The 25,135-nt window shown below is 56.9% G+C and overlaps 3 protein-coding genes across 3 annotated transcripts in view; 2 read left to right on the top strand and 1 right to left on the bottom strand.

Moving 5' to 3' along the window:
• Fance (FA complementation group E) overlaps nucleotides 1-2,003 on the top strand; it is a 14,384-nt gene extending 12,381 nt beyond the window's left edge. Inside the window, exon 12 of the mRNA XM_028777088.1 lies at nucleotides 1,850-2,003. Within this exon, the coding sequence (XP_028632921.1) occupies nucleotides 1,850-2,003 (154 nt within the window). The remainder of the gene's footprint in view (nucleotides 1-1,849) is intronic.
• A 13-nt stretch (nucleotides 2,004-2,016) lies between these two features.
• On the top strand, nucleotides 2,017-4,812 carry Rpl10a (ribosomal protein L10a). The gene is made up of 6 exons (XM_028777061.1): nucleotides 2,017-2,062; nucleotides 2,256-2,330; nucleotides 2,500-2,580; nucleotides 2,927-3,075; nucleotides 4,275-4,447; nucleotides 4,610-4,812. Exons 1-6 carry the CDS (start codon nucleotides 2,058-2,060, stop codon nucleotides 4,778-4,780), a joined length of 654 nt encoding a protein of 217 aa, XP_028632894.1. The 5' UTR covers nucleotides 2,017-2,057; the 3' UTR covers nucleotides 4,781-4,812.
• Nucleotides 4,813-5,452: 640 nt separating this feature from the next.
• Nucleotides 5,453-20,402, bottom strand: Tead3 (TEA domain transcription factor 3). The gene is made up of 13 exons (XM_028777087.1): nucleotides 20,366-20,402; nucleotides 14,980-15,231; nucleotides 13,767-13,831; nucleotides 10,213-10,275; nucleotides 9,182-9,193; nucleotides 8,628-8,765; nucleotides 8,460-8,509; nucleotides 8,129-8,190; nucleotides 7,506-7,648; nucleotides 7,222-7,395; nucleotides 6,890-7,030; nucleotides 6,646-6,798; nucleotides 5,453-6,544 (listed from the first exon to the last, which is right to left on the bottom strand). Exons 1-13 carry the CDS (start codon nucleotides 20,400-20,402, stop codon nucleotides 6,431-6,433), a joined length of 1,404 nt encoding a protein of 467 aa, XP_028632920.1. The 3' UTR covers nucleotides 5,453-6,430.
• Between the last annotated feature and the right edge of the window lie 4,733 nt (nucleotides 20,403-25,135).

Here is a 25,135-nt window from a genome sequence, read left to right as displayed (position 1 = left end):
AGAGAGAGAGAGAGAGAGAGAGAGAGAGAGAGAGAGAGAGAGAGAGAAAGAAAGGGGGGGAGGGGGCAGGCAGCCCCTTTTATAGTGGGCAGGCCTACCTGGCTGTTGCCAGGTAACTGTGGGGAGGAGCATACCTGACTGTTGCCAGGTAGGTAGAGTTTAGACAGAACACTAACGTCTGTGTGTGTCTGTGTCTGTGTGTGCGTCTGTGTATCTGTGTGTGTGTGCAGTGCTGTATGTTTGCATCCCAGAGTGCTCATGCATGCACAGCACAAACGTACGAAAATACACATGTCATCAGCTACAAAGAACTTCAAGCCCCTGTGTTCTTAGACGGGCCTGCTTTCCCATAGCCCCATTCACTCCCTCACCTACCCCCACCCCTCCCGTCACAGCAGGTCTGTCAGAGCTGCCTGTTTGTTGAGTGTCAGGGAATACAGCACGCTGTGTGACTTTATACTGAGCGAGGGCTTGGGACCCATAACTTTTGTTTTAATGCTGGGCCTGGACACCAGAGTCTTATGGCTGCCAGGCTGATGCTCTACCACTCAGCTCTGTCTTCAGTTGCAGCTAACGTTTGAGCTGGGATCTGAGGGGTGTCTAGCCTACCATGGGCTGAAAGGGGAGCAGAAAAGACACAGGGTGCCTGCTGAACACCTGTTTGACATCTCTATTTCCACAGCACCTCACTCAAAAAATATTGAGCACACAGCTGGGCATGGTGGTGAACGCCTTTAATACCGGAATTCAGGAGACTGAGGCAGGTGGATCTCTGATTTCAAGGCCAGCCTGGTTTACAGAGCGAATTCCAGGAGTCAGGGCCACAGGAAGAAACAAAACTTTACCACACCGATGTGACTGAATTAGCCCAAGAAAGTTCATGACAGCATCCTCCTACCTTAGCCCTGCTGTGGGTGGGGAACAGAGGTTTCTGGGTGCTTCTCAGACCATAGTTTCCTCTGAAGTCCCTGTTCCAGAGAGGTGAGGAGGGAGGGAGGCCAGTCCAGTGAGAAAGTCTGGTTTTTGAGAACAAGCTGATGCAGATGCAGAAGCAAGGGGAACAACGTCTGAGACAAACGTCAGAAGCTCACCATGTTGGTGGCCTTTACAGTGTGGTTGGCACTGGAAGCTCCAACTTGCCTGCCACTCAACTCCACTCTGACCCTCGTGAACCTGCTTTATTCTGCCTGATGTGTGCTGTGTATGTGTGTGTACGGCTGAGATGAACCATTCTCAGATCGGTCCCCAGGAAATGGTGGATGCAGGCCACATCTATGACCGGTTCCCAGAGAGGAGTCACTCCAGATTTAGGGGCTCCCTGCACAGATCCTTGACCCCGCACCTCTCTATTAACTGCAAAGACAGGGATCAGGCAACCAGGACGACTCTGTTTGAAATCCCAAGTAATTGAAAAAAGGCCGGGGGCATTTGTCCAAAGTCCATCTTGCCTGGAGGCCGGATCAGGGTTGGTTTATACAGATGGCCGGGGCAGACTGGTGGGCGCCTCCTCCCAGGTGGAGGCTTACGCTTAAAGGAGGCACATCTGATCCTAATCTAGTCACAGGACGCTTCCCAGTTCTGCCCAGCTCAGCAAGGATCATTCCCCCGAGCTATTCCTGTCACCCGTGCCCCTCTCTCTGCCCACATGCTGTGGCCGCCGGCCTGTTGCACAATGCACGGGCTAGACGGGGGACGGCTGCCCAGTGGCTCGCCGGGGCTCATCACCAAATTAGGCGATGAAGGAGAACGGTTCTGCCGGTGACTGTGGAAGACACGGAGCAGGCAGAAGATAGAGAGCAGGGAGACATCCGATCCCCGTGCCCAGCTTCCGCCCAAGTCCCAATGGCAGGGACTGCCTGCTGCCCCTAAAGCAATTCTCACGGTGCAGCCGCGTGGCGGCGCCCCCTAGCGGCCGTAAACGGTGGCGCGTCTCTGGCTCGCCCGAGCGCGGCCCCGGGGCCGGCGGTGCGAGCAAGTCTCGCGGGAACACGCGCTCTATTTGAGCGCATGCGCAGCGCGCTCAGCCTTCTTTTCCGGTTTCCGCGGCCGCCGCAGCCATGAGGTAAGCAGTTCTCGGGGCGCTATCCGCCGCCATCCGTGCACCCGGCGGTCCCGAGGACGCGCTGCGGCCCGTCTCGGAGACAATCCCGGCGGCTGCCGGTGGCGCGAGCCCTCTCCCGGCATGCCGCGGGCCTGTCATCCGGCCCCGGGGTCCAGCATGGCCGGCCCTGAGAGCCCTCGTTTCTCCCCAACAGCAGCAAAGTCTCACGCGACACCCTGTACGAGGCGGTGCGGGAAGTCCTGCACGGGAACCAGCGCAAGCGCCGCAAGTAAGCAGGGCGAGCATTTCCCGGGCTGGGCGAGCATTCATTCCCCGGGCCAGGGCGAGCATTCATTCCCGGGGCTGGGTGAGCATCCATTCCCCGGGCTGGGCGAGCATTCCTGCTGTCTGGACGGCGCGCATTCATCCCCCGGGCTCACAGCGTCCCTCTCGCTTAGGTTTCTGGAGACGGTGGAGCTGCAGATCAGCCTGAAGAACTACGACCCTCAGAAGGACAAACGTTTCTCGGGCACCGTCAGGTTGGCACCGCTCTGACCCCACCCAGCCCTCAGTGTCCCCGTGTGGCCTTCCCGTGCCGTTCTGGCCGAGCCCGAGGCGGGCACGGGGCCACTGACAGTGCCAGGGTAGTTCAGGGAGTCCTGCACGCGGGCAGGCTGTCTGGACGGACCCCCACCCTGGGTCTTAAAACAAGAGGGGAGGCGTGGGGAGGCCTCGGCCGAGCCCGCCGGCTAGCCTGAGAAGCCAGGCTAGTGTCGCACAGACCTCTGGGTAAGCCTCGCTGCTACCTCCGACGCCTGCAGCCTGCTGGGATGTCCAGTGCCGGGCGTGACCTGTTCTGTCCCTCTCCTCCCCCTCCAAACGCAGGCTTAAGTCCACCCCTCGCCCCAAGTTCTCGGTCTGCGTCCTGGGGGACCAGCAGCACTGTGACGAAGCCAAGGCCGTGGATATCCCCCACATGGACATCGAGGCGCTGAAGAAACTCAACAAGAACAAGAAGTTGGTCAAGAAGCTGGGTAGGTGCTTCTGGCCCGGTGTTGGGGATACGAGATGAGTTGGGGCTCACCCGGCGCTGAATTGAAGGGGTTGACGGCTTACTGGCTTGCCTCATGCGACCCGTGACCACCTACCCCGCAGGGGCGCCACTCAGTGGGCTTCACATCGAGAAAATTGCCCCACAGGCCTGTCTGGAGGCAGACACCCGGGTGTGTGCAGTTGACCCATAGCTGGCTGGTTTTTTTTTTTTTTTTTTTTTTGGTTTTTCGAGACAGGGTTTCTCTGTGTAGCCCTGGCTGTCCTGGAACTCACTCTGTAGACCAGGCTGACCTCGAACTCAGAAATCCGCCTGCCTCTGCCTCCCAAGTGCTGGGATTAAAGGCGTGCGCCACCACCACCCGGCTGGTTTGGGGTTTTGAGTCTTTGGTTGACGACCTGTGGAGGGGTCACGAGGGTCTGTGGTGTGTTGGCCTCCGTGGTAGCCTCTGTCTTCCGTGGTGGCCTCGTGGAGGTTGGGTATATAGCGGTCAGACATTGGCAGGCCCCTCTTGTCCGCTGTGAGCTAGGCAGTAGTCACACCTGCTTTTACAGATAGGAGAAAGCACCTCCATCTGTTGAGCATTTGGAGAACTGTTGAGTGTCTAGCTGCTGCCAGGGGTTGAGGATAACCCTCTCAGGTGCTCAGGGTCCTGCTACGGAGCTGTATTCTCAGGTGTCATTAAGGTTCCCGGGCTGAACCGTGGCAGGCCTGCCTGGGGCTTCTCAAATAGCTGGGCTTGGTTCGACTCTGACAGATTTTGAGACACCTGCTAAGGTTTTATTTTAAGCATATGAGCAGGCTGTTGCTGACACGCCAGAAGAGGGCATCAGTTCCAGTTACACATGGTCATGGGCCACCAAGTGGGTGATGGGAATTGAACTCCGGACCTCTGGAAGAGCAGCACTCCTCACTGCTAAGCCTTCTCTCCAGCCTGTATTTTGAGACACTTTAAATGCAGGCTTACAGTGATTCTGACATGAGTGCTGGGACTCGTCCACAGCCCCTCAGTTCTTTGCAGTATGCCAGGGATTGTGGGGCCTCCTGGTCTGGGACCCATGTAAGGACTTGAGGATGGAGTTATTCAGTGGTCTGAGGAGACCATCTGGTGGCCTTCTCAGCTTTAAGGGTTGTTTAAAATGCTTTTTGGCTTGGTCCTGAGTAGTCTGTGACTTGTTCTAGCCAAGAAGTACGATGCCTTTCTGGCCTCTGAGTCTCTGATCAAGCAGATCCCCCGTATCCTGGGCCCAGGCCTGAACAAGGCCGGCAAGTTCCCCTCCCTGCTGACACACAATGAAAACATGGTGGCCAAGGTGGACGAGGTGAAGTCTACAATCAAGTTCCAGATGAAGAAGGTCAGCCTGGGCGGGGCATTCACAGTGGGAAGCCGAAAGGAGCTGGGTCTGGGTTCTCAGCCCTGGGCTTCACCTGCATCTTGAAGCCTGGTCTCTGGAGGGAGAGACAGGCCTGCCATGTATGCACTTGCATGCTCACCCCGCTGACCCCTCTCCGTGCAGGTGCTGTGTCTGGCTGTGGCCGTCGGCCACGTGAAGATGACCGATGACGAGCTGGTCTACAACATCCACCTGGCTGTCAATTTCTTGGTGTCCTTGCTCAAGAAAAACTGGCAAAATGTCAGGGCTTTGTATATCAAGAGCACCATGGGCAAGCCCCAGCGTCTGTATTAGGACGCTCCAATAAACCTCAGAGCTGCCATCCAGCCCTTGGTCTGTCTGTGATTGGGGACAGGGGGTGTGTATGGGGGGGGCGTGGAGGAGGGGTGGCTGTGGGCTTTGCACATTTTGCCATACTGTCTTGGCTCACCTAACAGTTCATCTCATTTAAATTCACCCCTGTGGTGGGTAGAATTTAGAACCTAGCTTTTCTAGCATGTAAAGCTCCCAAGGCAATTCCAGTTGTGGTTTGGGGCTGTTAATGTTTCCAGAGGAGGACTCTGGCAATGACAGGCAAAGATGCCTGTAGACTGGTTATCATTTCTGCAGTGGGCACCAGACTGCAGGTTCCGGGTAACACCCATCTTGGGCAGGCCCCTCAAGGCCTGCGGGACTTGACAGGAAGCACAAACCTGTGGACCTGCATAGGCTCACCAGGCTGGCCAGTGATGTAAGGTTCCTTTGAACCACCTTGTTAAAGATTGGTGTCCGAGAAGCACTGAAACTACTCCAGAGTGCATCCCAGCCCCACCGGCTCTGTGGGTGGCCCTGCCTGGTGTAATGTGACCCCAGGGGCTCTCACTCATAAGGTGAGCTGGCCACAGGTGCTGGGCACGCATGTGATGACGGTGGCGGTTGCTAGCATCCCTGTGTCTACTTTTGAGTAGGTTGCATATGGCACAACTATCCTGGCCCAGAAACATCTTTTTAATTTTTTAAAGCAGGAGCCAGGCCTTGAGTGGCCCCTGCTTTGAGCCATTTATGATATAGCCCATCACAGCTGGATTTTAAAAATACAGAAAAATATATATAATACATGTTATAAAACCTAGGTGGGGTTCGGAGGTGGCCTGAGCAGTATGCATTGGTGAAGACCTTCAGGAAGCTCGGGCTGGGTGAGGGGGGCACAGTACTTCATTTGAAACTCATAAATACCCAGGTAGCCTTGGGACCTGGATGTGGAGAAGGCAGAGGCAGCCTCCTGTTCCTGCCACCTATCTTCAGGACATGGGAGGGGTGCCTAGTGGCTGGCGTGCTGGGAGAACAGGAAGCCCTGTCTAGGTTCTAGCCCAGTTGTACCATCCCACAGCACAGCCCCTCCCTCCCCTGTACCCAGCTCTGTGCTAGGGAGGTGGCTGAAACCTAAGCTCCAGCTCTGTCTGCCTCTGTGGGCCTCCATCTTGGCACTGGGAATGGAGACCCAAACTTGCTGTATAAGGGGCCTGGGAACGGGCTGGCACCCAGAAGGCACAGAGAAGTGTGGGCCCTTCTCAACCTATCCCCTAACTTGACACCTTGTACCAGGGCCTCTCTCCGGTCTCATGCTACCCTCACCTGCCCATTACACTCCTCTAGGGACCAGCAACCATACACTAAGCCCCAAGGTGTCCTCCATAGTACAGTTCTGATGTCACTTGAGGCCAGGTGGAGCTTGGTCATCTGTGGCTCAGTTCCCAGGCAAGCCACCCCACCATGGAGCCCTCTTCTCTCCAGTAAAGCGCAGATCAGTGGCAGGGAGCGTGTGTGCTGGAGCCAGAGAGGCAGCCTGGGTCCCAGCCTGAAACCCGTGTGTGGGTAAGTCCCCCAACCCACACCCCGGGAGACCAGGCAGACGTGTGGGGAGGATGTCCATCTTGCATCCAACCCGTGGACGGCGAGGGCACGCTAGTCTTTCACAAGCTTGTAGACGTGGTGCTGTGCCCCATGCTCGCTGGTGGAGACTTCAAAGACAAAAGCAATGACCAGCAGGGTCTCCTGCGAGTCCCGACTTGTGACCACCTACAGGGGGAGCAGGGAGGAAGGAAACAGGACTCGGTAAGGGCAGTGGCTGGGCAGACTGGACTCCTCCAGGCTAGCCCGGTCCCCAGCGAGCCTCGCACCTGCAGGATGGTGAAGTTCTCCAGCACGCTGTTCATCATGTACTTCTCGGGCAGATGCTTCAGCTTGTGGATGAAGTTGATCATGTACTCGCACATGGGCGAGCGGTGGATGCGGTACACGAAGCGGCCGTTCTCCAGGCGGGCGTACTCTGTCTGCAGAGTGGGGGGACGGGAGGGAGCGTGACTGGGTGTCTGACCTGACTCTGCCTGCCGCTCACCCGCCCCCGGCTAGACCTCCACTCACCTCTACTTTCTCTACGACCTGCTTGCCGAAGGAGCACACCTTGGTGGAGACGCTGATGGTCATGCTGTCGGCTGAGCTGTACTGAGAGCTGACCCCGTAGAAGGCCCCAGGGCCTTCCTGGATTGTGCTGTTGAGGTCAGCCTGGGGCAGGGAGGGCACGAGGGTTGCAGAGGCCTGGCAGGCACCTGCTTCCCCACTTCCCAGCCCCCAGTGTCTCCATCCCACCTACCCAGAGGCCCGCAGGTCCCGCCCAGGGGCCGGCCCACTAATGGGGGAGGATGGGCAGGGAGCCAGGCAAGCTGCCCATCGTGGGTTAGAAGAGTAGGCCTCACCCAGAACTTGACCAGGAAGAAGGCGTTCGGGGGCCCTTTCTCGTAGAGTTCCTTCAGGCCCCCCTTCTTCTCGGGGAACTTGTCGTAGATCTGACGTACGTCCACCGCCTCCAGGGGTGGGTCTGAGAAGGCAGGGTTTGTCTGGCCGATGTGTACAAACAGGTGTTTGCTGTACTGTGGGGAGGGCCGAACCGGGGTCAGCCTGCAGGCCCGAGGACCCCACTGCTAGGACCCCGAGCTGGATGCTGGGTCACGGGCCAGATTCCCCACCGTCCCCACATTACCGTGTCAGGGTCCCGTTGCACCTCCATGAAGGCAGAATACTCCAGGAGGCGGAGCCGGGAGGAAGCGATGGTGCGGTCCTGCCACGCGGGCACGGAGGAGGCAGAGGCAGCGGCTGGGGGCAGCGGGGCCAGGGACTCGTAACCTAAAAGGGTAAGCTCTGACTTACCACACCAGCAGGGTTGGGGTTGGTCTGTAAAGCCCAGAACAGTGTCCAGGGAGTGTGTGCGCTGGGGGGTCACCTAGGAGGGGGCAGCCTGGGTCTCTGTCTAAAACCCGTAGGTAGATGAGTCCCCAACCCACACCCAGGGACACCAGGGGCAGGGAGGGACATGTGTGTGACAGATGTCTTCTTTGCATCCTTGTGGATTCAAGGATACCAAAGAGATAACCTTGGTAGTACTCGGGATTTTGTGTGTGTGTGTGTGCCTCTATTAATGTGTGTTTACACAGAAAACAAAACTACTATCTTGTAGATTGGAATTCTGGCAAGATTTTGGTGTCTTTTTCAATACGGAATAGAAACCTCTCAAACCCCTATAGCTGTCACCCACCCCAGTACAAATGCTCAGGAAGGGCAGACACCTGAGGTGTCAGGCGCTAGATGTCATGGTGGGACACTTACTGTTGAGCGTCGGTGGCAGGGGAGGCTGGATGGGGTAGGCAGGCTGCGCAAAGGGCTTGATGCTGCAGACGGTAAGGCAGGTAAGACAGCTGCGGGACATTTCACCCGCCCCCGTTCCTCCTCTGCCTCTCCTGATGTCTCAAGGAGCATGCTCACAAGCTAGCCCACCTCTGTGTTTTAACTCTGGCACCCAGCTGCATCCCAAACCCGATGGCTACACTCCCGTTCCGTCCCCCAAAAAGCTATTCACAGTGTGGAGGTCGGCATGGTCTCAGAACTGAGAACCTGGAGTGAGTAGAGATTACCGGCAGTTCAGATAGGCAATACTTACTCCTGAGAAGGTCCAGGCTGTTGTCCTAGCAGAGGGGGGCTGCTCCAGAACTGTGGACAAAGCTAGGGCCTCAGTACCCAGAAACTGTTAGCCACAGCCCCGCCACAGCCCCGCCCCCAGCCCCACCCCCGTCCCCACCCAGCCCAGCCCAGCCCAGTCCAGCCATACCCTTGAGGAGGTGGAGAAGACAGCCTGGGGTAGCGGGGAGGGTGGGCTGAACTTGTTCTGTAGGACGCTGGCAGAAACGATTTGGGCAGATGACATGGATGCCATGCTCTGGAGAGCTTTGTCCTTGGAGACCTGGTCCTGGGGACAGTGGTCACGTCAGGCCTGGGCCAAGGCCCTTCAGGTAGAAATTCTAGCTTCTGTGTGTCTACCCTCGCTGGGTCCTAGTCTCCTGGTGTCTGTCTCCTTTCTGAGCACAGTCCACAGTATGAAATACCGTGTGACCGTTTTATTCTATGCCCCAGGACGGTGGCCCCTTACAAAGGACCATGGACATTGTGTGCTCCTCCTGGACGCTCACCATTACCTGTGACTTTTTTTTTTTACGAAACCAGACTCTTAATTACTTCACAGTTTAGGGGCTTTGGTTGCTAGGCTGAGTGGCACTGTACTGAAGGCGAGAAGCATGTCTGGTAAGCAGGCCACCTCTGTTCCACCCCACACTGCCCACCACCGGGTCCTCTCAAGCCCCTCCCCAGGGGTGCTGGGTTACTTACCAGGTTCATAGCCTGTGAAGGAGAAAGGGACACAGCATTAGGAGAGACACCTGAGGGCTCTGTGGGGGAGGGGACTTGTTTTTTGGCAACCCACCCCCACCTTATGCTTTGGATGTCAGTTTCTAAGGAAGCCAAGAGGCTGCTGGGGAACTAGATGGGGGGGGCTCTCCCCATTACTAGAGAGGGAGCGCCTGCTAGCCAGAGATTGCCTGGCAAGATGACAATGGAAAAAAAAGGACCATGAGTCTGTATGTCTGTCCTAGAAGTAAGCCCATAGGCTTGGGAGACTCAGGCTAGAAAAACAGGGGGCAGATCTCGAACCCCAGACTTAAGTTCTCAGCCTGGTAATTGTCATCCCCCCACTGAGCTGCCCAGCCAACACCCTTCATGTCCTCCCTCAAGTCCCCAAGGCCATTAGCAAGCAACAGTCAAGAGAAAAGAACAAGGGGGGAACACAAGAGAGAAGCAGGCTTGAGTAGCCCTCAGACGCTGGCCTCTGGGCTTGTGCAGTCCCCAGGGCCTGAGGCCTGTGAAGTTTGACAGCCTACTTTTAGGTTTGTTTGTTTGAGACAAGGGTCTCACTGTGTTGTCCTGGCTGTCCTAGAACTCAGATCTGCCTGCTTCTGCCTGAGTGCTAGGGTTAAAGGTGCCAGCACACCGGGGCACCTGGGAGCTTTTGAACTTACTGCCATCACTTGTGTGTCTCAGACCCTCTCAGTTCCTCAGCCCTGGTCTGGACCCAGAAGCATGCTAGGCAGGGCTAGGCCAAGAGCCAGGGGGCCCATACCTTCAGCTTGGACTGAATCTCCCGAGATTTCCTCCTGGCTAGAACCTGCAAGTGACTACAGACCTGTAGGGAAAGAGAGAAGGAAGGAGCGAAGGACAGGAGAGAGAGAACAGCTCAGGCCAGAGAGAGCTATGGTGGGCTGGAGAAGCCAACCGAGGCAGAGGCCTGCAGTGTGCAGAACAGGCAAGGCACCGCGGACAAGGCCTGGGAAGGGGCCAGAGGTCCTGCTAGGCACCCAACGTACCTTAATGCCAACCTGGTATTCTCGAACCTTCTTCCGAGCTAGAACCTGTATGTGGCTGGACACCTAGGAGGTCCCATGTCCCGCCACAAAGGAAAACACAGAGGGTGAGGAGGCATAGCCAGGATAGCCAGGGTGGAAGGAGCACCCCAGCCCTCATCTCTGCTGGACCAGGGTCTGATGGGAGAACTTGGCGTCTCAGTGGGCACATGCCTCTTGGTACTTGGTATTGCTTTTTTTTTTTGGTTTTTTTCAAGACAGGGTTTCTCTGTGTAGCCCTGGCTGTCCTGGAACTCACTCTGTAGACCAGGCTGGCCTCGAACTCAGAAATCTGCCTGCCTCTGCCTCCTAAGTGCTGGGATTAAAGGCGTGCACCACCACCGCCCGGCTGTTCTCTTGGTCTTAACCCACGGTGGTCTCAAGGGCCACCATGCACCATGGTGTAGGTTGTTCATGGAACAGAACCCCAGCCCATGATCTGCTGGTCAAGCTCTAAACTCAGGCAAGGGTTGTACCTGACCCAAAGGAAGTGGGTCTTCCTCTCACGGAAATCCTCACCTCTGCAGACACCACACAGGCTAGACATGGCTCCATGGTTCATCCCAGCATTAGCTCCGGCTGTTCTAGAATGCACTATGTAGACCCAGCTGCCCTTGAACTCACAGAGATCCTCCTGCCTCTGACTCCCCAGCACCGGGATTAAAGGCTTGCCACCGCTTCTTATCAAAGATCTTTTCACTACCCTGTGTATCCCTGTTTCTCCTTCAGCTTCTTCTGTACCAGGCAGGCATGCCTTTCCATGAACAGAGGAATGCACACAGTAGGTACTTTTTATTTGAAGGCTTTCTTTTCCAGCAACCTGCTCCTTGACAGCCCCAAAGACTAAAGTTGAGCTAATCCCAGGCCAACAGCGCCCAGACTGTATGACAGCCCATGACAAGGTCCAGGATCAGACCACAAGCCGTCATGGCTGCTCTGTGGTCAATATCAGTGCTGCTGTGGGTTTTCCTCAAAAGTTTTTTATTCCCATAAAGACACTGTTCTTTGGAATCTCAGTCACGGCCCCCTAGCTGCGTCCTCCTCTTGCAGGCCCCTGGAGGCCCCTACAATACTGGTGGCCACCAAACACGGGTGCTGGCATTCCCCAAGCTTCATAGGCCCAACTCTTGATCTTTGCAGCAACCCTCTCACTTACAGATGACCTAATCAAAGCCCAGAGAGGCTCAGCTATGTATCCAGGGTCACACAGCCAGATACAGAGCTGGCATTCAAATGCAGGTCATGTGACCCTGGAGACATTGGCTTCATCATCAAGCTATTCTCCCAGGATTCCTTCAGACCCTTAACACTCGGGGCCACCTCCTCAGGGCCATCTCTAACTGCTGGAAGTCATAGGCAGGGGCTTACTCCCAACTTAATATTTGCCCGTCTGGTTAATATGAAGTCATTGTGCCAGGCATGGTAGCATACACCTTTGACCCCAGCACTTGGAACATAGAGGCGGGCAGAGGAAGGCCAGCCTGGGCTACATAGTTCAATCAGAGGAAGTCCCAATGCTACAAGTGTCAGGAGGTATGGGCACCAATCCCCAGATGGCTGGCTTGCCCTGTGTGGTCAGTGTAGCCAGGAGTAGGTGCAAGTGGGGTCAGAAAGAGGCAAGACCTATGCCGAACCTTTGGCCAGCTTGGTTTGCTTCAGAGTCTGAACTAACAGGGCTAACTGGGTTCCTAAGAATAAGGGTGTGGCCGTAATGGCAGCAGATACACTTGCTGCTTTGGGTGCCCGCATATCTCTTAATTTACAGCTGCGAGGAACCAAGGCTGGGAAATCAACTTAGCCCGAGGTAGCACAGACTATCGGAACCTCAGAGTCTGTGTTGTCTCCGGGATGGCAGGACTGAGATGGAGCCTTACTCTGGGGCCTCAGATTCATGGCATGCTTCTACTTCAGCCTCTCAAGTGTTCCAAGCACACGCAAGTGCCACTCCATGCTGTGTGCAGGAGGTCTGAGCTCAAGGACGGGGCCAGAATGGCCACCTCTGCTGCACTGAAGATCCAAGAAGTGTCTCTGAGGTTGCCATAGGAACTCATTCAGGGCCCAGGGCAGGCATCACTAAATGCCCCAGGCAGGAGCCTGGAACCCCCTTAAGGATTGAGGTTAGGGACAGGTGGGGGTTGTCTATGTACACCCAGAACTCTGGGGAAGTGAGTGTGGAGTTTGAGACCCAACCCCTCGAAGGGCTAGGGGTTCAGTTGACATCTCCCCTAGGTGTCCCAGATCTAATTCATCCAATGTGTTCCCTTCTGCCTGGTCACCATAGCTGCCAGCCTTCCCAGGAGCATCCTGTGAATGTAGTCTCTGCCTCCAGGCTCCCTCCCTTTCTCCTGGCTCATCCTGTTAGGTGTAGGGTCCAATCTTGACTCCACCCCTGCCAAGCTCAGTGACACAATGAGGGGGGGGGGATGTCACTAAACTCCCCTTTTCCAATCTCTTAGTTTTATGTCAACTTGACACAAGCTAGAGTCATTGAGAAAGGGAACCAGGCTTGAGAAAATGCTCCCACCAGTCTGGCCTATGGACAAGCCTGCGGTGCATTGCCTTGGTTGATGGGGTCGTGCCCAGCCCTCTGTGGAAAGTCTGGGATACTGTAAGAAGGCAGCAGGGGGCTAGAGAGATAGCCCAGTGGTTAAGAGCACTGGCTGCTCTTCCAAAGGTCATGAGTTTGATTCCCAGCAACCACATGATGGCTCACAACTATCTGTAATGGGATCTGATGCCCTCTTCTGGTGTGTCAAGGACAGTGTGCTCATATACATTCAATAAATAAATCTCTTTGTTTGAGACAGGGTTTCTCTGTATAGCCCTGGCTGTCCTGGAACTCACTCTGTAGACCAGGCTGTCCTCGAACTCAGAAATCCGCCTGCCTCTGCCTCCCAAGTGCTGGGATTAAAGGTGTGAGCCACCACTGCCCGGCGTTCAATAAATCTTTTTTAAAAAAAGGCAGCAAGAAACAAACCCTCATGGCCCCTGCTACAGCTCCTGGCTCCAGGCTCCTGACTTCCCTCAGTGGTAGACTGATATCTAGACCTGTAAAGTGAAACAGACCCTTTCCTTCCCAAGGTGCTTTTGGTCAAGGGTCTGGATCACAGCAATGGAAACCCTATGTCATGTGGGAAGGATATAAAGAGCTGGCTCTGGGTGGCCCTATGGTCACAGGCAGGCTGAATGGTGTGGCCTCCATCACTGGTGTGTGCTGACGCAAGTGGGTGCTGTGGGGGTTGCTACTCTGCCTGATCTACTGAACCCCCATTTGGCATGGCACCCCCTGGTTAACTCCCACACCTTCTGAAGGAGGTTCTGGCATCCCTCCTTCAGGCCGACCCCCAGCAGGACTGTAGCTGTTTTACTGTCCAGCTCAACCAGGCAAATACCCATCTTTCTGACCGGTGGTCCTGTGGGCTAAACTGTGTTTCCTACACCCAAAGCATCCATAGGTGGTGTGACGGGACCAATCTCAGGTTGGGGGGGGGGGACGGGGACCAGGGCCATCTCTCTACCTGTTTTCTCGTCCTGGTTTTTCCAGTCCTCAGCTTGATGTAACGGGCAATCAGCTCATTTCGACCTAGTCAGAGAGACAGCCAGTGAAGACTGAGGGAGGGAGAGGGTAGAACGGGGGGGGGGGGGGGGCTGCGCACACCTACTTTTCACTGAGGGCTCCCTGCATACTGCCTCCAGGACTTGGGGGAGGGCACAGTCTACAGAAAAAGCTTTGACAGGCTTCCTGGGCAGCAAGTTAACACTCTGAGCAAGGCTCAGAGGCTGGGGGTCTAGGTAAGGTCTCAGCCTACGTCCCCTATCTGTGAGCTGTTTTGTCTGGTTTCATCCTGGTCATGGGAGACCCGGAATAAGCTCTGTCCCTTCTCTGGTGAAAGGAAGACAGGAGATCTCTGATAAGTCTTATACCGACAGCTTGGGTCAAGGTGTATCACTTGGTCCATGTGCCAATGTCCTAGACAGCAATGTCCAATAAGACGGGGGGTAGAAACTCTGCACAATACCAGAGACCATCTTGGGGAGCAGGCTATGCAATGTGGGGGCCGCCTAGACATACCACAGGGTGTATGTCAGCATCCAGGGTGTGCGCTCAGCCCCCCAACCTCTTGGCCTCCCCAGAACTGCCACATTCCCCAAATTCCTCTGTGATGACAGAACAGGCCCCACCGCTCCTCCCTGCACGCCAACCCCTTGTCTAAAAATACCCCGTGGGGCTGCCCAGCCATTGGTGAGGGTGCAGTGTAGGCAGGCGGCCCCACCCGGTAGGGCACCCCAGAACATCTTCCTGTCCCAAGAGTGGAGTTTTTTAAGCATCAAGGGTCTGTCCTGTCCAGACAGTGGGCTCCCAATCTCCCTATGGTATCCCCTCAGTCCTGGGTGCTGGGAGTTGGAGGTCTGGGGCTGCCTCACTAGGCCACACAGGCTCCTGACAGAGGCTCACTGGACTGACCCAGTTTTCCTTGGCCCCCTGAGTCACCCCGAAACCTCCAGCCGGCAGGGCTGGGGAGAGGCGGGGCGCGTGTGGGCTGTGGCAGGCCTGTTTGCGAGGTGCAGTTGGAGGAGGCCCCAGACACACGCAGCCCAAGCCTGCCAGCCCGGACTCGCCCGCCGGGCAAGCCGCCAGGGCTCCCCCAACCAACCGGTCTGGCAAGGGACAGAGAGCAGGGGGCGGAGCCAGCGGGCGGGGCCACGCCCACCTCTGCCCGCCCTACTCACCGTACATTTTGCCCTCATCTGACAGGATGATCTTGCGCCGGCCGCAAGGCGGGTAGATGGCCAGGGCCTCCTGAAAGCTCTGCTCGATGTCCGGACTCCACACTCCCTCGGCATCGTTGTCCAGCCCCTTGTCCAGGCCTTCCGACCCATCTTCCCGGGCCTCCCCGGGGCTGCTGTTGGCGGTCCAGCTGTTGGACGCTATTGTGCTGGTTGCTCTGGGCTCTGGGCCTGAGCCCCCTGGATGGCCTGAGCCTAGACAAGCAGATGCCAAGGGTTAGGGCAGGCTTTTTCCACCCACCCCAGCGGCCACATTCAGTGCTCCCCACACCACGGGTAGGTGCTCCAGGTTAGAGGCTGAAGCTAAGCCTCTTCAGAGCTATGTGACCTTGCAGGAGTCAGTTTACCTCTCTGAGCGTGGGGTCCCATAGAAAGTCAAAATGGTCTCTCGAAGGGGAGATGGTTAGGAGTGGAAGATTCCAGTCCCGTTCCCAGCACGCATGTCCAGCTAACGCCTGCCTGTCCCTCCAGTCCCAGGGGACCCTAACACCTCTGGTCCCACAAGCCATGCATACACAACATTAAAAACGCAAATCTATTTTAAAACCAAAAAGGGTCTCCTTAAGTTATGAGGGTTAAAAGGCTAGGCTGGAAACACTAAACAGTAATATTAGCTGGGCGTGGGGGTGTGCCCCTGTAATCCCAGCAGTCGGAAGGCTGAGGCAGGAGGATCAGGATGTCCAGCTTCCTCCACTACATAGCCTGGGCTACATGATATCGGTGCCTTTCTTGTCCGTCTCCCACCCAGAGGCCACACCATAACAGGAGAGAACAACTGGAAGCTGTCCTCTGACCTCCACATGCAGGCATGGACATGAACACAGGAATAAATAATTGTAGTAGAACCGTAGAAGGCTGGGGAGACGGCTCAGTGGTTAAGAGCCATGGCTGCTCTTCCAGAAGACCCAGGTTCAATTCCCAGCAACCACATGGTGGCTCACACCTGGAACTCCAGTCCCTCTCACAGATACACACGCAGGCAGAGCACCCATTGACACAAAATAAAAATAATTTAAAAAGGGTAAAAGGGAAAAGATCTCCTCGATCACCAACTACAACAGTAATATATATCGACAGGTGCCATACAACTGGGAGCCCGAGGCAGGAGGATTGCTAGTTTGAGCCAAGCATGTGTTTACCTGTACCCCAGCTTTGGGTGGCTGACTCCTTGCAGAGTTCAAACTTCAATTTGGACTGCACAGGAAGACCCTGACTCAAATCTTACAAATTAGAAACCTTTTGAAACACTGGGCGGGGACACAGAAGCCTGTAACCTCAGTACTCGGGAGGCTGTGGCAAGAGGAGGAGAATCATGCCTGGCACAAAATAGCAATCGTCCTGCCTTGGGCTCCCAATTTTGCGGTACCTATTGATATGTATTACTGTTGTAGTTGGTAATCAAGGTCAAGATCAGCTGCGTCCAGCCTAGGCTATGTGAGGGTCCAGCCTAGGCTATGTGAGGGCCGCCCCCCCCCCCCCACCTCATGGCACCTGCATATCTGGCCAGTCTCTATACAGGCAGACATGGAGGATGCCTATTCATAACAAGACAGTTGAGGCTCCCCAGGCAGTCTCTGAAGAGGAGTTGTCAGGCAAGGACTGGTGTGTCTGTAGCCCACAGGGGGAAGGGGGTGAGGACTCCAGCCAGGGCCCTCACTACCCTCTTCTACCAGCATTAGAGCAGTCCTGCTGTGAGATGACACCTTTCTCACCCACCCCACAGAGGACCTTAGCATGGGCCCTGCGATGCCCTGGGAGTGGCCAGGACACAGACTGCACAGAACAGCTAGGAGGTGCAGCCAGCAACCTGGCTCCGCCTGTCCGGCCTCCATCCACTTCCTGTTCCTGTGCCTCCTCAGTCCCACAACAGCCCATAAACCACCCCGACACAGCTCTGTCCTGGCCCACATGGCAGATGGGTCGAGGCTCTGGGAATGGGGGGAGGGCACTCTTTCTATCCTCCATGAACACAACCTTGTACCTCCAGCAACCCCAGAACACCTGAACCTGGGGGCCTCCAGACCATCATGAGCTCTGCTCTGGGGAAGCTGGAATGCAGTCTCTGCCAGCCTGGTGGCTCACACCTCTAATCCAGCACGCTGGAGAGGCAGAGGCAGGCAGATCTCCCAATCTGAGACCAGCTTGGTCTACAGAGCGAGTTCCAGGACATATCTATGTTAGAGACAGTCTCACTATGTAGCCCAAGCTGGCCATCCACCTGCCTCGGCCTCCCAGGTGGTAGGATATCGGACATGTGTATGCAGTTACACGTAGCGATAGATATTAGGTTTAGTCTTAATATTTCCAACAGTGGCGCTTCCGTACACCAGGCAAGTGTGGGGATTTTATACATTGAGTCAGAAGTGTTACTTATTATTAATGCTACTTTGTACATGAGGAAACTCAAGGAACAGAGAAGTTAAACAGTTTCCCCAAGGATACACAGTAAAATTATACAGCTAGGTTTTGAAGACAGTTACTGGCTACTGGCAGAGATGGCAGCCAGCATTCATGGGGGACAAGAGAGACTCTTGCTGCTCACTCCCTGGCCCTGTAGACAAGACATCGAAACCCACCACCTGAATAGGGAAAGAAGGCCCAGGCCACGAAGCCCCCTCAGCTCAAGTGGGTGTAACAGCTACAAAGACCCTACAACCACTGTACAAGACCAGCCTTTCTGGTGGCTTCCAAGACACCCAGGAGTCTCTCTCGGTGGCCAGTGGGCAGCAAGGGTCAGATGCTCCTACCCAAAGCCTGTCCCTCACCACAGGACCTGTCTCAGTCCGGTCCGTAAACCCTCTCCTCTGCTTACAGAAGAAACCGGACAAGATGCCGTGGGGGAGGGGGACATTGGAGGAGCCGTGGAAGGTCTTAGCCTCCTCAGATATCAGCCTGATGCTAATGGGGCTGTCAGACCAGCTGGAAGGGTCAGAGGACCCACCCAGAGATAGGAACCTTCAGTCCAGGCCTTCAGCCTCCAGTGGAACAGTCGGACTCAGAGCATGGGGAGTCCTGGTAGCCTGAAGAAACTTTCTGGCCTCCCCCAAGTTTCTGGCTGCTTCCCCTCATCCAGGCCATGCCCCCCTCCTGGGTGATGTCAGTCCTGCCCCGCCCCCGAGGGAGCATGTGGCCAAATATGGCGAACAGAGCAGCCTGGGAGCTGGGACAGACTGGGGGATGGGGCAGCCCCTGGCTGGGACCTTGGATAGATAGCTGGGGAGGGGAAAAAGGCATGGGGGTAAGGAGGTATCAGGAAGTAGGGACCCTAATATACACACCCTACACTGCTCCTGGGCACCTGCAGGACCGGCCAGACATAGTTCTAGGGACACACCTCTGGAGGGCAGAGTGTCCACACAGATGACATAAATGGTACCCCTCCCCCCAAAAACACAGCTTCACACAGCAGCACATGTTTGGCTGCCCAGCAAATACTGTTGGTCAGGGGTCTCCTCTGCCGAGATCATTCTGTGTAGACATCCTTCAGGAAGGACTGGGAGACTACTGGGGTGACCAGAGCTGCCCTCTCAGGGTTACTATGGTGGGTGAAGACAGTGGCTGAGTGTGGGTGCTCACCCCCAAATCCTGGGACCACATGGGAGACAGGAGGCTGTGAGTCTCAAGGGGCTGACTGACTTGGGCAGGCCAGTCCCCAGAGACAACCTCCCGCTGGAGGCTGTGTTCTGAGAGGAACAGAGGAACAGGAAATGGAGGGGCAGATGGGCCCAGGTGGATGCAAGGGAGTGGAGGGTCCCAGAAGAGTCACCTAGCACAAGCCAGACAAGAAGAGTGAACTGCACAGAGAGAGAGAGAGAGAGAGAGAGAGAGAGAGAGAGAGAGAGAGAGAGAGAGAGAAAGACAGCAACCAGCAAATGCCAAACAGCCTGCTCTCCAGACAGGCAGGCAGACCGAGGGACTCCCATCTTGGGTAGGAGGAAGGAGAAGAGTAACCCGTTCACACCCAGCAAAGACCCAGGGATGGGCCCACTGGCACCCAGGTGAAGAGGCAAGGAGGAAGTCGGGGGCTGGAAGTTAGATCAGAGTAAAGACTGACCCAGGAGGAGGAGGAGGAGGCGAAAGGAGGGAGGGGCCTGGCTCAGCTCCTCCTCCCACAGACCCTCTTCCCTCAAGCTGGAGTTTTCTGCACGGCTTTAGCCTTTCTCCTCACCCTTAGCCCGCAAATCAGTCACACCTGCCTCCTCCCCGGTCCCAGACCCTCAGCCTGGGGGTCAGTGACGAGGAATGGGGTCAGGAGGACCAAGGAGATAAGGGCCCTGGCTGCCCACTCCCAGCCCCGGGGCCAGTTCTGCCCGCAGATCTGGCCAGACGGCTCTGAGTGAGGCCAGATTTGGGCGGCTGTCCAGGCCCTGCTCTTCCAGACCACCAGTCCAGCGGCTCCCTCCGAAGGGAGAGAGCCAGGCTTAGGCGAAGTCTCCCCGAGAGCTGGTGTCCCCGTGGGGGCACAGCAGAGACGAGGCACGCTGTCTGTCAGGTGGCACTTCACTGTGTATCCCGGGGGTGGGGGGTTACAGAGGCTGAGTTGGGCCCTGCAGCCAGCAGCTACCTGCCCTCCAGAGATCCCGGTCCCCCAAATGCTCCGCTTACTGGAGCTAGAACCCAATGTGGGCAAACCAGTGGGTCCTGAAGTGCTCCACCGCGGGCTGGGCTGAGAGGAGGTAACGCTGGGAAGGGCGCGCTGGGCCTCCCCACCCCCTTAGCCTTTCTTCCCTCCACCCCACCCCCAACAGCAGCCAGCTGTTCTCCAGCTGCCGGAGGCTCCCACCCTACAAGTGGCCAAGCTCTGGTTGGGACCAGAATGGGCTAGGGGAGGGGGTAGGGATGCTCTATGCCTCCCCCCACCTCCAGTCTAAGGACCCAGGAGGGACCTGCCAAGTAGCCACACCCTGCCGTGCTGGGGAGGGAGGACCCTCTCTCTTTCTCCACAGGAGGGAGTAATTTCCAGACCCACTGGAGAAGGCGGGGCCTTACCACTTCAGCTTACTAATATGCTTCCAATTTGGAGAGCCACAGTTCCCATCCGTCTCCCCCACTTCTAGGTGCCCCAGCCAGGAACAGCCCCCTCCTCAGAGCCCCCAGGCCTCCTACAGACAGAGACAACCGGTTCAGGAACAGAACACCTCCCGACCCCTCTCCAGGGTCTCCGAGTGGAAGGAACCTCAGAGATCCAGCGGGAACAGGCTGAGGGACAACCTGTGGAACTGGGGTCTCACAAAGCTTGGTTAACATATGTCTGTCTACCTGCCCCAGATCATCCACTGGGCTGCCACTTGAAATCAGTGTCCTTTATAAGCACATAGGGTTATCCTACCTTCCCTGTCCTTCCTCTCACAGGAGGCAGCAGCCATAGTAAGGTGTAGCCTCTTGTTTTTCAAATATATATATGTGTGTTGTAACGTAAAGTTGTCATTTTAAGTACCTTTTTTTCTTACTAGGTTTTGATATAAGGTCTCACTATGTAGCTGTTGCCAGCCTTGAACTCACCACCCGCACACCTCGGCCTCCCATGGGTTGGGAATTGCAAATGTGAGCAGAAAAAAATTCATATTGTGTTAAAAACAAAAATTTGTACATATCATAACATCTACAATATTAGTCTCTCTCTCTCTCTCTCTCTCTCTCTCTCTCTCTCTCTCTCTCCTCTTCTCTCCTCTTTCACACCATCTTCTTTTTTTAAAATTTTTGAGATAGACTCTCTCTGTGTAGCCCTGGCTGTCCTGGAACTTGCTCTGTAGACCAGGCTGGCCTCGAACACACAGATCCCCCTGCCTCTGTATCACCACACCCGGCTTGACAGTATCTTTTCCAAGGTCTTTCAGGTAGATAGCACATGCATTGGGGTCACAGGCCCCCACACCCTGTGTGGCAGAGCCCTGAGGATGTCACCCACACAAGCTGAGGCAGTGACCACCCACGGAGTTGGTCTCAGTCACACCCCAGTTTCTCACACAGGGAGCCACACACTCTGCCTGGCTCTCCCAGGCTGTCTCACAGGATACAGGCTGTGTAGATTGTGTCCAGCTCCTCGGGACACACTGCGCCCTCATACGCATACGTGGTGACGGAGGATCCTGTCCTTGTACTCACGTGTGGTGTCATAAACAGTCACACGGACAAACCCAAAGCCACCTCACGCATCATTTCACAACCAACAACAGAAGTGGCCACACCATGACATGACAGGTCACATGCAATGTCCCCTCAGGTAGAATCTCAGCACCATGGTCCCTCAGACAGCTGGCGTACCCACGGATACACAAATTTTCTCCACAACTACCCTAGCGTGGTACCTGACACCGGAATGTCATCCCAGTGGGGTGGGGGTCCTCTCTCTCTCTCTCTGTCTCTCTCTCTCTCTCTCTCTCACACACACACACACACATATTCCCTCTCTCTCTCTCTCACACACACACACACATTCTCTCTCACTCTCTCTCTCTCTCTCTCTCTCTCACACACACACACACACACACACACACACAGAGGCATCTCCACCCCCTACACCAGATTCTCACAGGCTCTCCTCTTTCCACCACATGGGTCCTGGACATCCAACTCCTGGTTTGACTACGAGCAATTTTGCCCTCAGAGCTGTCTCTCCCGACAGCCCAAGGTCTGTTTCCCTCATGGCTGAAGTGATGTGAGGGGGACGTGGCTCTGACACACATCGCCACCCGCCATACGTGGCTTTTCCCACTTGCAGTCACAGAAACTATACCTGGGTCCTTTCCCACACATACCCACTGCACAGTGTGGCCCACGCAGGTGACCCCTCATGGTCCTCGACTACCCTCAAATCCAGTCACTCACAGCTGTGTCCCCATTTCCGTCTATCACTTCCTGTCTTTTCAGGCCTGGCAGGGAGTTCAGGAAACAATCCAGCACTCTAGGAAACCCCAAGGGCTGAGACTCTGGGGACCTGGGTCTGGATTCTCTGGCCCTAGCCTCCAGAGGGTCTGGAGCAAGCAGCGCCTCTCCAGGAGAGGACAGGACAGCAGCGGCTTGCTGATCCCCCGCTGTAACCAGACAGGCACAGGCTGGGGTCCTGGGCTGCCACAGCTCCTGTGACCCAACGGGGATAGGCTGGAACCTCCTGGGGACCCCGGAATACTGTGACAGTCAGAACCTTACAGCCTTGGTTCGTCAGCTCTTTCTACCACTCCTCAAGTTCAAGTCCCCCCTCCAACCCTCAGATCCTCTGTATCCACCCAGGACAGGACTGGTGGCTTCTGTTCCAGTAAAAGCTCCTAAGTGGAACCGTAGGGGGCTCTGAAAGGCTCTAGGGTTGGGGCTGAAGGTAGCCATCCAGTGACCCCCGAACCCCATTTACAAAGGCAAGCATCCCCAACTCCACACAGCCTCCCTTGTCCCTTCAGATCTGTTTCAGGCTAACAGGCTTAAACTACATGCCCTTCCCCAGACTCTCCTCCCCACCCCTTCCTTGTGCTATCTGGGGCTACCCACCCATCTCTCCAGACACCCCCAGGTTCAGTTTCCCTGATGGGTGGAGACCGAAGGCAGACAGGGGGATGAGGGATCAGGCACCTGAGGAGTCACCAACACAGCTGGCAAACCAGAGACCTGTCTCCTGCTCTCGGACGAGCTATCTCTCTCTCTTTTTTTTCTTTCTCCCAACAGCAGAACGAGTTAGGGTGTAAAAATTCAGTGATGGTGGACGCAAAGAGTCTGGGTAGACACAGTGTGTGCACACACTCAAGATTTCCTGCCAACCACTGACCATTCTGTTCCCCAAAGTGCTAATTAGCATTAATTACGGTTCCCTCCCTGGAGGTGGGGAAGGCCTGGCTTCCAGCCCCTCCCTGAGGAGGGGGTAATTCAGTCTTGTGTCCAGTCTTTGCCTAAGGGATGAGTAGACAGACGACCCCTCACCCTTCCCATGAAGGAATAAAAAGCATGTCAGACAACGGGGAAGACCAGAGCGGGAAGGAAAGACCGGACAGGTGTGGAGAAGGAAGGAGGTCCGGGGACTAGGAAGGGAAGAGGGATAGTCTCCTTCAACTTCTGTCTGCTTTCCTACTGGCCCCAGGAGGCAGCATCCCGCAAGCTGGCTGTATGTGTAAGGTTGTCCCAGACCCCAGCACTGAGGAATCCTGTGTGTATAGATCCAGGCTACGAGAGAGTTCGAATACACGGAGCCACTATAGACACCAGCCCCTCAACGCTCTGTCCAGCCCCCACCGCCATCCTCCAGGCTGGGCTACAAGTCCAGGCCTGACTTGGTTCTGCCCCTACCTGGAGAACTCGAGATACAGAGGGACACAGGCCCCGAGAAGCCCGGCCCCAGGCTTCGTTCGTTTCCCCCTTGCTCTTTAACAATCTAAGGCCTCAATCAGGGCCCCTGTTGGGGGACGGGAAGAGTAGGGGCTTCAGTGACACTGCCCGAGGGCCTGCTGGGGCTGGAAAACAGACCCACACCAGCGCCCCGGCCTCCCTTCTCAGGCAGGAATAAAGATATGACAGACAATGGAGAGGACCCGAGTGGGAAGGGAAGCCCAGCCGTTCACAATTGACAAGAACTTAACAAGTTCTCCGGAGAAGTGCGGGGAAGGCCCCAAATCCAGCCGCGTCCGGAGCGAGGCTCCTGGAGCAAGGAGCTGGGACTCGCCCGGACGCGGGCGGCAGAACTAGAGGGGACAGGCGTCCCCCCACCCCGCCCTTGGGTGCGCACACGCTCTAGGCTCACACTGTGGCTTCCCGATCACCCGGGCCAGGTCCCAGCGCAGCCGCGAGCAGCGCGCACACCGGCGCGCCCTGGCCAAGGCCTGCGTGGAGCCCGGGGCCCGCGGGCTCTCGGAGTCCAAAGGGCGCCCCGGATACGAGTCCCCGGGCGGCAGGCCCTCCAAGCCCGCGGCTCCGGGCGCACACCCCAGCACACGGCGGGGCCAGGCCCGGGCACCCGGGACACTCCGGGCTTCCCAGCCTCCGGGTCGCGGGGGGGTGGGGTGGGGTGGGCGGGGCTTCCCGGAGAGCGTCTCCCCCCTTCCCTCCAAAGTTCCCGGCACCCAGGTCCTGGGCTCGGGCGCGGGCTGGACAATAGCTCAGAGCCCCCAGAGTGTCCCGGGTCCCCGCCATCCAGAAGCCACCCGAGCAGTCACCTCTGCGCGCGAGGCCTCCGAGTTGCGTTCCCCGGGCTTACCTGCTCCGAGCTACGGGGGGCGCTCCGCCGGGCCGCTCCGCCGGGCCCGAGGGAGTAGTGAGGGGGGCCGGGAAGGGGGGTCGTGGGCAGGGGGATGGCCGGAATGTACGGAATGAGCCGGGCCGGAGCGGGAGGTGCTGGGCGCGGAGGAGGGAGCGAGCGGGACGGAAAGTTTGTGTTGAGGGAGCCGGGCGGGGGGTGGGGGCTGCGGGCGGGAGGGGCGGGGCCGGAGGGCGGGGCCAACGACGGGCGGGCCCACGGGTGGGCGGTGCTATTTGGGGGGAGTGGTCTAAGGCGGGCCGGGGCCTGCTGGCTCTCTAACCGCCCGGCCCCAAGGACGCCCGTCGCTGCGGACTCACACTCCCGCGCACCCCACTTCTCCCTGGTCATCTCAGAGTCCCCCCCTTCCCCTACACAGCCCCCTTGTGGGTACTCCGCTGAATCTTGAGGGATCGGGCCTGGGGCGGAGCCAAGAGTGGAGCTCTGCCCCCTGGGTTGGACTCCCGGAGATGTTTAGGGTCCTGGGGAGCCGGGTCTCGCCCAGCCAAGTGACACCCGAGCGAGCGCGCACGGGGTCTCGGGCTCCCCACCCTTCTACTCCGGTCCGCGGCAGCCGAGGCCTCTGCAGCTAGCTCCCCTCCCGCCATGAGCCCGCCCCCCACTCTGGGGCCCCAGACCCGGCTCCGCCCTGCCCGGACCCGGTTTGTCTGGTTCTCCCCGAGTGGCTTGTTTCTCGAATTTCTCCCTTTCTCCCTCTTCCTCTACCTCTGGGGCCCTCCCTCTCCTCTCTGCTGCCGGAGAGTCGGGGGCCCCCGGACCCTGCGCTCTCGCCGAGGTTCCATAGGACAGGAGAAGGGGACGTGGGAGCGCAGGACACGCGCAAACACCTGAGTCTACAACACACAGGAATCCAGGAACTACCGA

Source organism: Grammomys surdaster, unplaced genomic scaffold (assembly GCF_004785775.1).
Source record: "Grammomys surdaster isolate TR1022 unplaced genomic scaffold, NIH_TR_1.0 277, whole genome shotgun sequence".
NCBI lineage: Eukaryota > Metazoa > Chordata > Mammalia > Rodentia > Muridae > Grammomys > Grammomys surdaster.
This window is presented reverse-complemented; position numbering and strand designations above follow the sequence as displayed.

What these genes read in the sequence shown, in the direction of transcription:
- Rpl10a (XM_028777061.1), top strand. An exon ending in AACCAGCGCAAGCGCCGCAA is followed by an intron (nt 2,331 to 2,499) that starts GTAAGCAGGGCG and finishes CCTCTCGCTTAG; the next exon opens with GTTTCTGGAGACGGTGGAGC. An exon ending in GAAGTTGGTCAAGAAGCTGG is followed by an intron (nt 3,076 to 4,274) that starts GTAGGTGCTTCT and finishes GACTTGTTCTAG; the next exon opens with CCAAGAAGTACGATGCCTTT.
- Tead3 (XM_028777087.1), bottom strand. Translation starts at nt 20,402, where the DNA reads ATGGCTGCTGCCTCCTGTGAGAGGAAGGACAGGGAAG. An exon ending in CCTGCCACCGACGCTCAACA is followed by an intron (nt 7,649 to 8,128) that starts GTAAGTGTCCCA and finishes TTACCCTTTTAG; the next exon opens with GTTACGAGTCCCTGGCCCCG. An exon ending in AGGTCGTAGAGAAAGTAGAG is followed by an intron (nt 6,799 to 6,889) that starts GTGAGTGGAGGT and finishes CCCACTCTGCAG; the next exon opens with ACAGAGTACGCCCGCCTGGA.